Genomic DNA, 17280 nt, shown 5'->3' on the forward strand with positions numbered 1-17280 from the left:
GTAGCTGGGATTACAGGCATGCGCCACCACTCCCAGCTAATTTTTTGTATATATATATTTTTTGTAATTTTAGTAGAGACGGGGTCTCACCATGTTAGCCAGGATGGTCTCAGACTCCTGACCTCAAGTGATCCGCCTGCTTCAGTCCCCCAAAGTGCTGGGATTACAGGTGTGTGCCACCACACCCAGATAATTTTTTTTATTTTTATTTTTTTATTTTTTATTTTTGGTAGAGACAGGGTTGCACCATGTTGACCATGCTGGTCTTGAACTCCTGATCTCAAGTGATCCACCCGCCCCGGCCTCCCAAAGTGCTGGGATTACAGGTGTGAACCATCACGCCCAGCCCCCGCCTTTGTATTTCAGCTCTCTGCTAAATACAAAGAAAAGTCACTCCTCGATTAGGGGCCAGAAGCGGATGGTTGGCAGGCTTCCTCCCCTAGGCCACTCAGTGGTGCCCCGGCTCCCCCAGCCGCTGCCCCGGACCAGGCTCTTGGCAGGAACAAAGACAGTCTCCCTTGCCCTCATGGAGCACCCAGGCCTGTGGACCATCGGGACTTTTCTCCTCACTGAAAAGCCGCTTGGGAGCCGCTGGCAGGCTGCTGGGAGGCCTTGGGCGTGTTACTTCCCAGAGACAGCCTAATTTCTCTGGAGGCAGCGGCGTGCGCCCCAGATGACATGAAGGAGCCGAACGCAGCCCTTCCTGGGGAGACGTGCGGTGCCTTTATCACAGGTGCCCGATCCAGATCTCGGCGCAGCTATTGTGGGTGTGCGTTCACAGCTTGGGGGCTGTGTGACGGCGTGTTTGCAGCTTCCCGTGCCGCTCCTTCAAAACACGGGTGCGCGTGACATTTACGTGCCTACCCGCGTTTGCATCAGGACTGCCATCTCCGAGCTTCTCTGCGCATCTCTGGGAGATGTCTCCCTCCCTCGGGGTGGCAGGGCAGGGCTGTGAGAGACTCTCTCCGGTGCGGGTACGGCTGGCTTCTCACTGCCACTGCAGCATGGGTGTCCCCGGCCTCCCCTTCCAGGGATGTGTGCAGGTGACCAGCCTGGAGAGGCCTCTGCGGTCACTTGGCCCTGCTGTTTCCCACACAGGACGCTTTCTCCTTTTTTTTTTGTTTTTTGAAATGGCGTCTTGCTCTGTCGCCCAGGCTGGAGTGCAGCGGGGTGATCTTGGCTAACTGCAAGCGCTGCCTCCCGGGTTCCCGCCATTCTCATTCCTCAGCCTGCCGAGTAGCTGGGACTACAGGCGCCCGCCACCACGCCCAGCTAATTTTTTTTTGTATTTTTTAGTAGAGACGGGGTTTCACCATGTTAGCCAGGATAGTCTCGATCTCCTGACCTCGTGATCCGCCCGTCTCGGCCTCCCAAAGTGTTGGGATTACAGGCTGCTTTCTCCTACTCTTAACAGACTCTGCGGACACACTCCAGAGATGGGGCCTTACTCCCTCTTGGGATGACAGACTTTACCTTGAGATAGCTTTCCCCATTTGAAAGCTCTTCCCTGAATTTGCTAAAATCAAACTTGCCCTACGTGATTTCTTCTCTTTGGCCCACAAGGAGGCAAGGACCCTGTTTCTCAGGACACTTGCCGAGGTAGAGAGGCCGCTGTGAGCCCAGGGAGGGCAGGGCTGGAGAGGAGGGGTGGAGTCCATGAGAGGTAATCCAGCCTTCCCAACTTGTGAGTTGGGGGCAGTGGAAGAAAGCAGTGGTCAGGCTGACGCCAGGCTCCTGGCAGAGCTGTCTGGGTGGACAGTGGGCCATTAATTACGAGAAAATGGGCAGGAAACAAATAAGAGGGAAGTGTCAGATGCTCCCTTGACTCATCACTGAGGGGGAGGTTGCCTGCAGCACTCATCCCCCCGGGTTTCTCTGAGAAGTGGCCCTGGCCAGGAAGGGAGAGGTTCCCCTGGCTTTTCCTAAGGGTGGGCCCGTGATTCCTGGACCTCTGGTCTCAGCCATCCTTCCCTTTCTGCAGGCACCTACGTTGGATGCTTCAGTGATGATGGCCACGAGAGGACTCTGAAAGGAGCTGTGTTTTATGACTTGAGAAAGATGACTGTCTCCCACTGCCAGGATGCGTGTGCTGAGCGGTGAGTGCTGGGGTCCTGGACTGTTGATTCCAGTGGGAGGAAGGTCCAGGGACAGTTCCAGAATGAGGAGGCATATCAGCTACCAGTTGGCTGTCATAGCATAATTAGAATGCGCTGATCAGATCCCAGTTGTCCAGAAGAAAGAAAGTTTGTTGGCAGATGGCCTGGGTGCTGGATGCTGGGTGATGGCCTGGGTGCTGAGAGCTGGGTGATGGCCTGGTGCTGGGAGTTGGGTGATGACCTGGGTGCTGGGAGCTTAGGTGCTGGTGCTGAGTGCAGGGAGATGCGACTTCCAGTCCTGCCATAGCAGGGACTCCGCGTGTGACTTTGGTGAGTTCTTTTCCTTCCCTGGGACTCCATTTACTTATATGTTTTACAATAAGATAAAGGGCTTTAACTGAGATTTCTGAGAGGATCTTTCCAGCTCTGGTAGGAAAAGTATTTTCACCTTGTGTGTATAACAAGGTTTACTTTTTCTGATACTTCCAGCTCACCCAGTAGTTGCGAGATACTTGTCATTTGCCAGGGCAAAGTTCCCTATGTCAAGGCCCTCACAATTGACTGTGTGTGTGTGTGTGTGTGTGTGTGTGTGTGTGTGTATGTGTACACACACGCATCTGAGAGAGGTGGGTTAAACAGAATCAGACTTCACTCTTCACTTATTTATCCCACAGATTTTTTTCACCTTTGTTATGTCACATAAATTCTTTCCACAGTCAGCTAGGTAGCAATGGGTTATACCCATTTTACAGATGGAGAAACTGAGGCTGGGGAAAGAAAAGACAAGGTCCTTACGTAAACATACATCATAGTCTAGATAAAGTGGAAACAGGATGATACATTCTCTTTTTAGTCTCCTAATAGATCAGGAAACTGAGACTCGGAGATGGTAAGTGATATTTGGGGTCTCACCGCTAGGACGTGGTCAAATGGGGACTTGAAGCTTATGTTTGGATTTTCAGTCTGGGCTTTTCACATCTAGATCCACTGATTTGAAAGTGTTGACTGCTTTCTGTAGTTGGAGTCCTGTGTGATTCACTGTGGGTTCCATTTCCAACCTTTCTTTACCTACGGTGTGACAACTAGGTAAAAGTAAGTAGAGAAATGGCTGTGGAGATGGAGGCTGTGTGTAACAAGACGTGACATGTGGCAGGCAATTCAGACCAGCTCATGGCCACTCACCAGGGTAAACTGTTAAATTTTTAGAGTTGTTGTGAGCCCATTATAAAACCATTGGAGGCTTAAAATATTCTACAGTGGGAGTGTTTACACCACAGAAATTGGCAAACAGTACAAACCAGAGCTCTCCCTGTCACATACTGAGAACCAGTTAACAGGCACATCACAGATTTAGACCCATTATAACCTGTAACCATGGCACCCTGCAGGGCTGAACTCAGGGCTGGCGAGAGGGAGCAATGGGGCTGGTTCCATTAGTTTATCACAAAGCAAAGACTGTTCCCTGAACTTAGCCAGGTGACCCTTGAGTCTGGCTGGAGACTGATTCCTAAGGCCAGCCATAGGCTGACGGCTGTAGCCCCTGTCTGCCTGTTCACCCAGGCCCAAACTCAGCTTCAAGTCCAGCCCATATCCCGACTCCAGACCCAGTTGCCATTGCATGACCACGTAAATCCTCTCCGCAGTCTGCCAGGTAGCAGTGAGTTATCCCTCTTAGGCAGATGGAGAATCTGAGGCAGGAGAAAGAAAAGACAAGGTCCTTACTTAAACATACTTTCTAGTCTAGATCAAGCTGAAACAGCCTGCAGTTTAGACCCCAGCCCTAGCACTGGGCCAAGGTCCGGACTCACCCAGGCCTTGTCTCCCTTCAGGTCCTATGTCTACGCCGGCTTGGAGGCCGGGGCGGAGTGTTACTGCGGGAACCGGCTGCCAGCGACCAGCGTCGGGCTGGAAGAGTGTAGCCATGAGTGCAAAGGCGAGAAGGGCTCTGTGTGTGGCGCTGTGGACCGGCTCTCCGTGTACCGTGTAGACGAGCTGCAGCCGGGCTCCAGGAAGCGTGAGTGTGCCAGCCTCTCCCTGAGCTCTGTCCATCCCGCTCACTCCGGCTGCCCGTCTCCCACAACCTCTCATTCCAAACTACCTGGGATGGAACCTGTGCCAACCTCTGCCCTCCTCTGCCTATTGCCATCACTGGACAGGCTCCTGGCAGGGTGGGGATGGGGCTAGGGTCCATCAAAGGCTTAATTGCTTGAGTTCCTCACTGAAGCATACCTTTGCTTATCCCCTGCAGGAGAGAGAGACTGATTAGGAGGCCTGAGTATGCCTCAGACATGCTGTGTGGCCTCCAGCAGCTTACTGCCCCTCTCTGAGCTATAGTCTATTTTGTAAATTGCAGAGGGAGACCTAGATTTCTTTCTTTTTTTAGAATTTTTATATTTTACTTTTTATTTTTGAAATAGAGTCTTACTCTGTCACCCAGGCCAGGCTAGAGTGCAGTGCCACGATTTCGGCTCACTGCAACCTCCACCTCTCAGGTTCAAACAATTCTCCTGCTTCAGCCTCCCGAGGGGCTGGGATTACAGGCATCCGGCTACTGTTTTTTATATTTTTAGTAGAGATGGGGTTTCACCATGTTGGCCAGGCTGGTCTTGAATTACTGGCCTCAGGTGATCTGCCTGTCTTAGCCTCTCAAAGGGCTGGCATTGCAGGCGTGAGCCACGCACCCAGCCGGGAGACCTAGATTTCTAGCAATGGTGTGAGCTAGACAATCAGAAAATCCCCTAACTATAAAGCACCTAGAAATGCTGCGTAACATTTAGCAAACATTATTGTAAATGCATAGCTGAACGAGCAGGAAAGTAAGACAATCCCTTGGATCCAGAAATGAAGAAAGAACAAAGAGCCACAGTGGAGAGAGTTAGAGATACGCTGTGTGACCCTGGGGCTCAGCGGAGGGAAGCCGCCAGGCTGGGTGGCCACTCAGTTTAGATCTTAATGTCTAAGCAGGATAGGGAAGGAGGCCTTGGGCTTCACAGGGCAAGGAATTGGATTGAAACTTCTGTATACAGTGGGATTCAATTTCACTGAAATGTAGATCAGCAAAAGTTTAGATGAAAAAAAAACATCTCCCACCCATTCAGAGAGTTAGAACAAAGCTTGTCTGTCTTGACCTGCGTTCGGGTGAAGATAAACGTCTTCCTAAGAATTTGTAACCACCGCACAGGCTTGCATTTGTATGCATTTGGGGGTTCGAATTTATATGATCTGCCTGAAAGTTTCCACATAAAAGTTGGCTCTGGGCCACCTGGAGGTTCTGGCAGAGCCAATGCAGTGTCCCCTCGAGAGCTGTGCCACCAGCCCAAGCGTAGGGGTGCCCAGAGGCGAATTCTCACTGAGTGCTGAGCTCAAAGTGGTGGAACTCACGAGGAAACAGTCAACCAAGCTGACACGTCAGGCAGCAAGATTGGACTCCGAGGAATTTCAGTGCAAAGGGCTAGCAAATAGAGATGGCCCTGAAGGGGCCCAACTCAAAGGAGGAGTTGGAAACTCAGATTTGTCCTCACTGCAAAATGATGAGCACAAATCCACTTCCTCTAATCACAGAAGGCTCCTTGATAAAATAATAGGGCTATGCACCGTTGCACATGCTGGGGACCATTCTTTTCATGGTTGAGAGAGGTGGGTTGGGAAGGAGTCAGAGCCTGGGAGACCACCCCCACCACTGACAAGGATAGGGCAGCGGTGATGGAGGCAGAGGCACAGCCCTGGGTCCAGGCTTGCTGACTCATGGACACGACCGCCTCTGGTCATGCCCTAGTAACAGGGCTCCAGGAGAGCTGACGGATTAGTTCAAGAATGGGGCAGAGCCCAGGTATGGGATCAGCTGGGCATGGTGGCTCATGCCTGTAATCCCAGCACTTTGGGAGGCCAAGGCAGGCAGATCACGAGGTCAGGAGTTCGAGACCAGCCTGACCAACATGGTGAAACCCCTTCTCTACTAAAAATACAAAAATTAGCTGGACGTGGTGGCAGGCACCTGTAATCCCAGCTACTCAGGAGGCTGAGGTGGGAGAATCAATTGAACCCGGGAGACGGAGGTTGCAGTGAGCCGAGATCACGCCATTGTACTCCAGCCTGGGTGACAGAGTGAGACTCTATCACACACACACACACACACACACACACACACAAAAGAGGTGTTGGATCAAAAGCTAAGGCTTCACAGGGGTTCTGGGAAGGCTGTCCTAGCAGGAAATGGGTTTTCCAAGCAGCACAGAAGCCGAGCCCTGATAACTGTGGCTGAACCTAAAAGCCAGCCTGGCTGGCAACTATCTGTGTGGTCACAGTGCCAGGGAGAGCGGCTCCGTGTTTGACCCCAGCTGACCTTAGGTGCCTCTTGCATTCAAACAGGATGTGTCTGGGAGCTCAGGGGTCCAGATGGGGCAATGGGGACAGGGGTGGAGAAACTGACAACACACCGTTTAGCTTACGGGTTCACCAGTGACACCATTAACTCGACAGTTTCTCATCGACACCTACTCTGCCAGGCCCTGACCTCACCCAGGGGTTCTCCATGGCATATGGGCAGAGTCCTGTCCTGCCACTTGGACATCCAAATAGGCTTCCTGAAGACCAAACTGCTCCACGCTGGCTTCTTGGAGCTTTTATTTCTTTGGTTTCAAACAACATTCCTGCCCCCAAGTAAGACCAATTCTATATGTAGACTCCTGCTGGCCCCCCCAGCCCCACCTGCCTGCCCAGTGATTGGTTCTGAGAGGCAGTTGTTTTGCTTTAGGTCACCCATGGATTAAGAGACAGATGGTCCAATCATTCAAGCCAGCCCTAGATCCGGAGTTGGCTGGACTTGCTGTCATGGTTAGTGTTGAAGATGGTGTCCTAGCTGCCCTTTTGGGCAGGCTGTGGAGCGCCCTGTGAGGTACCCTTTCCTTCCTGCCCCCTTCTTGAGGGGAGGAACTGACAGGAGCAAGAGGTGACCACGTGACCACCATTGTGAGCTGCAGCTTCTGCCAGCAAGGAACATTCACAAGGAGTAAGACTCATGAATGTGCTCCCCAGATTGGAATCAGAGTGGGTTCTGAGCAAGTCATCAACGTCTTCGCCTTGGAGGCATCATTCTGCCCCAAGTGGCCCTCAGGCTCCCACCTGGGGAGTGAGGGAGAGGACTGTACCAGGTGACAACCTGTGTCCTGAGAGTTGCATCAGAGGCAGCCAAGGCTTCCTTCTTTAGTGGCTCAGGGATCGCTCACCTGTTGCAGTATACGCAGTGCCTTCCTGCTTTATCTCATTCAGTTCATTCATTCTCTCAGCACATAGTGGGGGCCTGCTGTGTGTCAGGATCGGGGCTGGGTGTGGGGAACACAGGGGTCACCCAGGATGTAGCCTCCCCTCAGGAGCTGTGTTCTGGAGGCCTCGTGGCCCCCTTTTGTCCCTCCCTGTGGCCCGGGGCTTGCTGGAATCTTATCCCTCCCCCATCTCTGGATCATGCCTGCCCTGCTGACTCTCCCCATTGTCTGTTCTACCCCTGTGGAGCTGGTTGAGGACCAGTGCCCAGTCCATTGCAATGTTTGTTCTTTGAGGCTCCAATCATGCCAAAGAACAGGAAAGACTTTTGTGAGCCCAGCAACCTGCCACCACCCTCGACCTTGACACCAAAAGCCAGGGCAGAAACATGATGGTGGGGAGACGCGGCCCCATCAGGGGATATGCATGGGTATACATTGTTCCTCATGACAGCCCTAGGAGCTACGCTGTATGTAGGTGAGGAAATTGAGTCTGAACCCGAGACATGGCAGAGTTGCAGAGCTAGTCACTGGCAGTGCAAGGACTTGAACCTAAGCACTTATGACCCTAAGCCCTGGTGTTTTCCTCACATTAGGCTGGTGTCTGTGCCCTAATAGGTCATGCCCTGACACGTGGACCACAGGTGCTGTGGTCAGTTGAGATGGGCTTCCAGATCCAGGGTTTGGTCCTACTTGGCAGATTCTGGCTGGTGAGAGGGTTTCTGCTTGCACCACGTGGTGTGGCAGCTAGGGAGCTGGGGGAGATGCTCAGCCCTGGGAGACCCCATGTGGCGAGGAGCATGGGGTAAGAATCAGGATGCCATCTAGAGAAACCTTGACGTGTCTGGAAGAAATATGAGCAGTTGATGCAAGAACATTCCAGAAAGTTTGTTCAGCTCCGAGGAAGCCAGCTAGGGCACTGGACTTTTCCACCTGGAGGTTCTACAGAGCAGCAGGAGGCTTGGCAGGAGGCTTCTTTGTAACATGGGCTTGAGGAGTGTTCCTAGAAATTGAGTGGGAATTCAAGATCAGAGAGAGGCAAACCTTGCACAGAGGCAAAGCAGTGGGATGACTCCAATGGCACGGCAAGAGCAAACATGGCCGGGTTTCAGATTTCTATGTCTGCTTTTCTTTTAACGCATCTTCTGGGAAGACATTGGATTTTTCACGGGATCAGCCTGTCAGGTCACCTACCATGGAAGGAATCCAAATTTGTTGAAGGAAGGAAAGGAATGAATGAAGGAAGGAAGGAAGGAAGGAAGGAAGGAAGGAAGGAAGGAAGGAAGGAAGGAAGGAAGGAAGGAAGGAAGGAAGGGCATTATGGAGAACTGGCAGAAGCAAGAGAGGGAAGGAAGGAAGGGAGGGAGGGAAGGAGGGAGGGCGGGAAGGAGGGAGGAAGGGAGGAAGGAATGACTTATGGAGAACTGGCAGAAGCAAGAGCTGAGCGCTGCAGTTTCAGCCACGTGGTCCCTTGTAGGTGACCCTGGACAGTCAAGGTCCTGATGCCTGGTTTCTCTTAGGAGCTCAGCATGACTATGTCCCACCCAGGGCCGTTTTCCCTCCCTTATTAGAAATCTGCGCCTCCTCAGTTTATTTATACCTGTCTCGGGCCCTAAAGCCAGCATTTTCCCTGGTGACAGGCACCAACAACTGGACACCATCTCTTACCAGAAACCCCTCTCTTTCCCCCCAGGGCGGACCGCCACCTACCGCGGGTGCTTCCCACTGCCAGAGAACATCACGCACGCCTTCCCCAGCTCCCTGATACAGGCCAATGTGACCGTGGAGACTTGCTCGGGCTTTTGTTCCCAGAAAGTAAGACCAAATAATCATTTCACAACCCTTTCCTTTAAGTGTGTGTGGTGGTCCGAAGAGACGGGGACGCCTGTGCTGGGCTGCGGGTGTCCACTCTGGCACTCCAGATGGGAGCAAAGGATGGGGGCATGGGTGGGAGGCAGACATACACCAGGTGCCACAGAGGGAACCGGCAGGGGGCCCTTTGCCTCTGTCCGCCATGTGAGGCTGGGTGGGGAATTGTCAGCAAGGCTGACGGAAGGAGCCGTAAGGAGAGTGTCTTTCTGGATGCCAACTCTTGGCACAAGTGTCAGATGTTAAATTGACTTGGTTTGGAAGCCAGAAGATGCTGGCTCAGGACTTGGGGATAGCTGATGGATTTTCTGTTATTGGTGCTGACAGTGTTGGACTGTGAATCTGATGACAGGGGCTGGAGCCACACTTGTATCGTTGGTTCAGCCTGAGCTGAGGAGTAGAGCACGACCCCATGGAGGGGCAGGGCTAGGCACCAAAGGCCACCGACCCTGCCTTGCATGCCAGCTCTGGGGTGGAGAAAGTTGGTCGAGGCCAGAGGGGGCTTGCAAAAAGCAGGGCCAGGAGTGTGTGAAGCAAGGCTGGGGAGACCCGGCAGACTCTGTCCGAAGAACACTGAGATCTCAGGCTGCAGTCCAGCCGACTCCAGATTGGGGCGGAGGCTGTGGCTCTAGAAATGGCCTTCGGTGGCAGTAGGCTTGGGGCTGGGGCTGTTTCACATATGCTGGGGTTGCAGTACCCTCAGTGTGGCTTTGGTACTTGGCAATGTAACAGAACAGGGCTAAGGCGAGAGGATGGCCTTGGCCAGGATGATGATGACGATGATGACAATCCACAGAAGCTGCCATTGGTTAATCACTCATCCATGCCAGGTACTGTTCCAAGCGCTTTATGGGTTAACTCATGTAATCCTCCTAACAACCCTACAGCGTAGGCGCTGTGATTATCTGCATCTTCCAGGTGAGAAAACGGGCCGAGAGTTTGAGCCGTGTGCCTGAGGCCACACAGCCAGTAAGTGGTAGGGTCAGGATTTGAACTCAGAGAGCTCCATCGTCTGCTTGGGGTTGAAGGGTGCAGGGATGGACTTCAATGGGAGCAGATATGATCAGACCTGCAGGAGCAGCACAGCCTTCTTCTGCTGCACCCCCTACTCCCACTCTCCCTGCTTCCTGTGTTCCACCGTGCTCTGGGGACACCTCCCTTGGAGGGGGCTGGAGAACAAAGCCTTTCACATGTGCTTTCTTCTTGTCCAAGTGCATCCTTTGAAGTGGCTCTCCTGCATCACCAGCATTTCTAAAACCACAGCCAAGGATGTCTTGGGCATCAGGACACCCACGACACAATGAAATGAGCTAAGAAGGCAGTTTGTTGATTTGCAGACATCTGGCCTGGGGACCTCCTCATCCTGTCTCCTCCTCATGGGAGCAGAGCGATGGGTAGAGGCAGCAAGGATGTCTGCTCAGCTGCCGGCCCTGCTGGTGCTCTCAGGAGAATGAGCCACCCTCCCAGGGCTTCCCTCGCACCTGTAGCTCAGAGCAGTTCCCTTGAGAGGCCCTCTCGTTGGAATCAAAGGAACTCTGTGGGCCAGACCAGGCTGAAAGCAGGCCTCCCTTGAGCAACCAGTTTGGAGACTCCTGCTGTGTCCTGGGCATGGCACTAGGAGCCTTCCTGCAGGGGGTTATCTGCTTTGATCCTCCCAGTAGCTCCCAATGGGAGATACTCTCGCAGCAAGATCCCTGCTTGCTGCGAGAGGCTGGGCAGGTGTGCAGAGCTGAGAGCCTTCACACACAGGCACAGAGCGGCCGGCTTTGCAGGCCCTGCTCCTGACGCCACACACAGCCCGTGCTTTTACACACTGCTGCCGCTCAGCGTTATGGAAGGGGGAAGAGACAGAGAAGACGAGGAGGAAGAGGAGGAAAAGAAAGGGGTGGCCATTGTGGCCATGAGCCATTAGTGTTTCGGACCATTTTTAAATAGGAACGTGCTTACTTGGAGCACAGTGAAGACGCCAAAGGGCATAGCAGGGGAGCCTTCCTCTCGCTCCATGCGTTTCCTTGCCTGGATTGTCCTGGCTTCTCGTGTCTACTTCCACAGAGACTGAATATTCAGGCAACTGTATCCTTGCCCATTCTGTAACCAACCCAGCAGCTGGGAAGGCTCTGCACCCGCCCTTCTACGCTGAACCCTTCACTGGACAGCCTGTCTCGGAGATTGTCCCGCAACGCGACACAGAGTGCTTTCTCATGCTTTTTTACCATTACACGGATGTCCTATCATGTATTTAACCAGTTCCCTGCTGTTAAGCATTTTGCCTACCTCCAGCCTTCACAAACAATGCGGCGGGGACTGCCTGTGTATGTACGTAGATCACTTTGTATGAGTGACTCTGTAAGAAAAATATTCCTTGGAGATGCTGGGTCAAAGACTGAGTGTCTTAATCATTTTGGTAAGCTTTGCCAAGTTGTCCTTGGCAAGGATTGTATTCACTTTATATCCCGATCAGTGATGTGTGAGGGGGAGGCAAGCCACCGTCATAACCCGTCTTTTGTGTGTGTTGAGGGGTTCAAAGCAGCATTTCAGGCAGATGCCTCAGTTTTCTGGGGCTCCTCCCTTTGGGTACCTTGTTAGGGCTCAGAGAGTTCTTTTTTTTTTTTTTCTGCTCTGATGCCCAGGTTGGAGTGCCGTGGTGTGATCATAGCTCACTGTAGCCTCTGCCTCCTGGGCTCAAGTGATCCTCCCACCTTGGCCTCCTGAGTAGCTGTGACGACAGGCACACGCTACCATGCCCAGCTAATTTTTTTGTGTATTTCTTGCAGAGACAGGGGTCTTACCAAGTTCAGACTGGTCTTGAACTCCGGGGCTTAAGTAATCTGCCCTCCTTGGCCTCCCAAAGTGCTGGGATTACAAGCACGAGCCACTGTGCCCGGCTAGTCCAGAGAGTTCGTATTTGTGGTTACAGACAAGAGTGTAAAGACTTAAAACTCTTCAACTTGTACTTTCAGCCTTTCTCCGTATTTACTGGCATAAATCCAGATCGCTGGAGTTTCACACTGGAGCACGTGCCAGAAGATACATGCAGGCGCTTGATGTCTTGTACCATTACACCTCACCTTAGCACCTTGTCCATCTCCCCTCACCATGCATTTCAAGGACAAGTTCCCTTCTCTGCTCTGGTCGGAGCAGTCGTGAGTTGTTTGGGCCAGAACTACATGAAAAGAGCATCCAGGTTTCTCAGAAACAGCCTCTGTCCTCCGCACTCACCACATTGGAGTGGGTGCTGACACCTGATCCTTATCCGGCCGCCTCTGTGTGGTGGGATGGGGCTGGGAGGGTGGCGTTTCCTGAGTTCCATTGTTTAGGGCTGCAACATTTGCAGCTGTGAGGAACAGCGTCATCATTTCCAGCTTTAAAGTTTAACGTGGGTATCGGCCGCACATATTCAGTGGGACTTGGCAAAACGCAAGTGCTGAGTCGTTGGGCACAGCCGGGGGCGGGTGACTCTCACTAGAGGCAGAGTAAGGGCAGTGCCTGAAGAGGGTGAAGAAGGCTTGGAAGGAGGCTGAGAAAGGAAGATGGTTGCAACTTTTGGGAAGGGTTGGAGCTGGAGGATGCGGGGCGGTGTCGGCAGGTGGCTGAGGGGATTGAGGAGTGTGTTCCAAGAAGAGGCAACTGCTGAGTAGGAACCAGGTGGCGGGAAAGCAGCCCGGGGGGCCCAGCGTGCAGGGTTACTTGGGGTGCTGTGAAAGGTCAGGGGGCACATATTGCAGAGGGCCTTGTGATATAAGAGTTATTAAGAAGTTATTTTAGGCAGATTGTAAGGTTCTGGGTGGAAATTTTCCTGTAATAAGAAACAACCCCCAAACAATCTCTTTTCTAACAGAAAAGGCGGCTTAAAGGGCTGGGTGCGGTGGCTCAGGCCTGTAATCCCTGCACTTTGGGAGGCCGAGGTGGGCGAATCATGAGGTGAAGAGATCGAGACCATCCTGGCCAACATGGTGAAACCCCCATCTCTACTAAAAATATAAAAATTAGCCAGACGTGGTGGCGGGCACCTGTAGTCCCAGCTACTCAGGAGGCTGAGGCAGGAGAATGGCTTGAACCCAGGAGGTGGGGCTTGCAGTGAGCCAAGATTGCGCCACTGCACTCCAGTCTGGGTGACAGAGCGAGACGCTGTCTCAAGAGAAAACCAAAAAAAAATTAGCTGGGCGTGATGGCGCCTGCCTGTAGGCCTAGGTACTCAAGAGGCTGAGGGAGGAGAATCACTTGCCCCAGGAGGCAGAGGTTGCAGTGAGCCAAGATGGCACCACTGTGCTCCAGCCTGGGTGACAGAGCAAGACTCTGTCTCAAAAAAAAAAAAAAAAAAGAAACTGGGTTCACTCAGTATGGTGATACTTTCCTTGTCACCAGGTGTACCAAGTGTCATAGCCACCTCCAGATAACACCATGTGTTTCAAACATCATGGAGACCTGCATTTGCATAGTAAAGGGCTAAGGTGGGAGGGGCCAGATGGTTCCAGGGCTATGTAAATGACACACCTGGTCAAACCAATCCCCTGGGCCTTATGGAAATCAGACACCGCCTCCTCCAGCCTCCCAATATAAGCAGCCACTTTTCCGCTGCGCACGGGGGTTTTCTCTTTGTTCGAGCCCCCCACTTCCCCCATCTCTGTATGGGGGAGCTGTTTTCTTCTTCCTTCTTTCTTACCTATTAAACTTTTCACTCCTTAAAATCACCCCACCCGGTTATCTAAACCGGCATGAGACAAGAACCCTGGTGCTCCTGCAGTCATCAGAGCCGTCTCACTTGGATGCCTGACTCGAGGTTTAGACCTTTTTCAGTGGGTGGGAGGGAGCTACTGTTGGTGTGACAGGGAGGGGCTGGTATGGCTTGTGTGGCACTTTATAGCTGCAGGTAGGATGTTCTGGAGCAGGGAGAGGATGAGAGCTAATAAAGGAGGAGTAGGTCTAAGAGACACCACAAGATACCACTAAGGGTTGGAATCCACAAGAGAGGATGTGGGGGCCTGAAGGAAGAAGTGGGAACCTCCAGGGACGAGGATGAGGCATGGATAGGGTTGGGGGTGGGGTGAGGCAGCTGACCTGTCCAATGCAGGAGGGAAGTTCTCCTCGGATCCTTCTGGGAGACAGCATTTCTCAGGGGCACCCTCAGAGATGCCTTGGCAAAGCTGCCGCAGAGGTCGACCTGTGACCTGGTTCTGGAGTTAGGGATTTCAGGTAGGGCAAGAACAGTGCCCTGGATGTCATGCCTTTAAAGCCACTGTCTGCCCAACGGAGCGAGCCTTTGGCTCCCAGACTGTCCATTCATTCTCCCTTGTAAAGGGCTAAGGCCCTTGGATGTGGGTGTAACTTGAACTCAAACCTTCTGAACAGTCAGCCCCTCAGCTCTGAGCTCTGCAGATGCCTGGCGGGGGTTTTGCTGGAATTCTGACTTCACTCTAGAGCAGGGGTTCACAGCCTTGGATCTGTTGGCATTCGGGGTTGGATAATACTCGTGTTGGGATCTGTCTGTGCGTTGTAGGATATCTAGCAGCATCCCTAGCCTCTACCCACTAGATGCCAATAGCACATCTTCCCTCCATTGTGACACACAGTCCCCAGACATTGCCGTATGTCCTCTGGAGGGCAAAATCACCCCCGGTGGAGAACCACAGCCCTGGAGAGGCACCTGAAGATGCCAGGCAGCCATGCCCAGGCATGACCCATATCCCGGTGGGGCTGAATCCTGGGGAGCAATGGTCTCTTCCAACCATTGCTGAGGATGGAGAAGCAAATTCTGCCTCCAGCATTGAGGTCTGATGGATGTGAAATTGGTTAGAAGTTGATCTGACCCAGACCTGCAGAGGCCAGGGACTTCTTTGCAGGGAATGGTATCCTCTCTTCCCTCCTGAATGTTAAGGGTGGCAGGAGAGGTGAATTTGGGGATGTCTGACTGTATTTGCCTCCTCTGAAGTGCCAAGCACGTCCTCTTTGGAAAGGCCAGTGGTGTGGAGGCTGCCGGGCAGTCCCAGTGGCAGCTCTGTCTCATCCTAATTTGGCCGAAAAACAAGCTCAAATGTCCTATGATGTGGGAATGGTTAAATTATGCCACGGCCGTACAGTGGACTATAATACAACCATTGAAAATGTTTTCAAAGACTTTGATGATGGAAAATGCTCACAGTAGAATGTTAAATGGGGCAGAGCTGAGCCTGGGGGTAGGAAGCTAGGGGCTTAATTAGAGCTGGCCTTGCCGTGGGGCCGGGAGCAGCAGATGTGAGAGGTGGGGCTTGGAAACAGGAAAAGAGGGGGGAGGGTTCCTTGTAGTGCCCCCACTTTTGAGCACCATCTGAGGCTTATTTGTGGCCCCAGATAAAATGTCTAGTGTTTTTTGCTACTTAGTGAAAATGGATTTGGGGAGCTCCAAGAGTGTAGTTTGACAGAAAAAGAACATTCCAGGCGATATCCGCATCTTAATGATCTGACTCTCTGCCAGCAAGAGGGACTTGACCAATGTAATGTGTTTTTAAAGCCCAGTCAAATGATCTTGTCTAATTTCCTGTGATCGTGAATGGAAAGATGGAAATGGAAAGATCGTGATAGAGATGGAAAGAGACCTGCTCATTCTCAGCCCTCTTCAGGATCCTGTTGGCTCCTTTGTTTCAACACAAGGCGAGAGTGAGCAGGGGGCAGCTTCGATATTTGCATTGATATCAATTCAGATCTGGGGTAATTAGTTTTGTCGCCTGATATTTGTGCTCAAGGACATAGGCCATTTGTGGGGGTGCTCCGAAAGGAGGCCGATGCGCGAAATCTAACACCATCTGCAAATAGGTTACTAATGTGAGACACTCCACCAGCCATTATACCTTGTGATGTGAGGTTTGTTCTCCCAGCAGCTATTAGTGATTCTACTGATAAAGGAATCGCAGGGAGAGGAGGAAGAGAGGTGGTGTGCTTTTGTTTTCCCCTCTTTTAGCCTCTTTTGGGTGTCTAAATTCTTTATGCATTAATCACCTGGATGTTTTCCCATTGACATTTCTGCTAAGTTTTTTTGTTTGTTTGGTCATTTAATGGTGGTGCTCACCCATCCATCTTTCAAATAGAAAAGCATGCGTTAATATGGAATCTGTTTGTTCTCAGCTGGGCAGCTGTTCTTGCAAAATCCACTTGGATCCCGATAGATGCAGTCTATCCAAGCTAGTTGCCTTATGGTCTCCATGGAGCACCCAAGTTCATGTTTTTGCCAAGGGTTGGATGTGTAAGAGTCTGGGTTTTGTGAGCCTTGAGAATAAGAATTTTCTCTTTGACAGAATGCTGTAGTCATTCTAAGAGCTATTGGATATGCTTTGAATTGCTTATAAAGAGTCTGTGGTAAACCTATTGATACTGTACTCTGTGTGTATTTCCAAAAACATGTATTGTTTGTTTTTTGGGGGGATTAACACATATCTATTTTAGAGAATTTGAAAATTTTCCAAGTGCAGAAATAAAAATAGAATGCACCTGTAACAACTAATAACATTGAACATCTTTGTGTTCTTTTGTTCTCTACGTAATTTGTTTTATAAACATTGACTCATTCCTTCTCACATTTGTTCTTTTTTCTCATTTAATATGTTGTGAGCATTTTCTTTCACTGTGCTATGCCTTAGGGCTTATTGGCATTCTGTCCTCCCCTGAGGGAAATTTAGGCCATTTCCTTTCTTTTTTTTTCTTTTTCCTTTTTGCTATTATAAACAATGCTGCCACAAACATCCTTGAAGATAAACCTTTGAGCACATTCGTAAGTGTTTCATTGGGCTATACTGGCAGATAAGGAATTGCTGGGGCAAAAGATAGATACATTTTATATGAGCCCTTTTAAGACTTTTCATACATTTTGGAAAGTGTGTGTTCTAGCCTCATCCTTCTGAACTGGTAAAAGGGCTTTAGAATCATGGTAACCCGGGTTCATATCCCTACACTGCCACTTTCTCATTTTGTGATCCTGGCCAGATCACATAACACAGAGCCTTAGTCTTCTCGTCTGCTAAATGGGATGGGTGGAGATGAAAGTGCCTCACCAGAGTGTGATGAGGATTCAGTAACTTTGTGGACAC

The 17280-nt window shown here is 51.4% G+C and overlaps 1 protein-coding gene across 2 annotated transcripts in view; it reads left to right on the forward strand.

Moving 5' to 3' along the window:
• Positions 1-17280, forward strand: part of WSCD1 (WSC domain containing 1) — a 54632-nt gene that overhangs the window by 17680 nt on the left and 19672 nt on the right. For both annotated transcript variants that reach the window (XM_023184648.1, XM_023184647.1), the window contains exons 3-5: positions 1982-2096; positions 3926-4110; positions 9048-9169. In XM_023184648.1, the coding sequence (XP_023040416.1) occupies positions 1982-2096; positions 3926-4110; positions 9048-9169 (422 nt within the window). The remainder of the gene's footprint in view (positions 1-1981; positions 2097-3925; positions 4111-9047; positions 9170-17280) is intronic.

This window comes from Piliocolobus tephrosceles, chromosome 16, assembly GCF_002776525.5.
Source record: "Piliocolobus tephrosceles isolate RC106 chromosome 16, ASM277652v3, whole genome shotgun sequence".
Classification (NCBI taxonomy): domain Eukaryota; kingdom Metazoa; phylum Chordata; class Mammalia; order Primates; family Cercopithecidae; genus Piliocolobus; species Piliocolobus tephrosceles.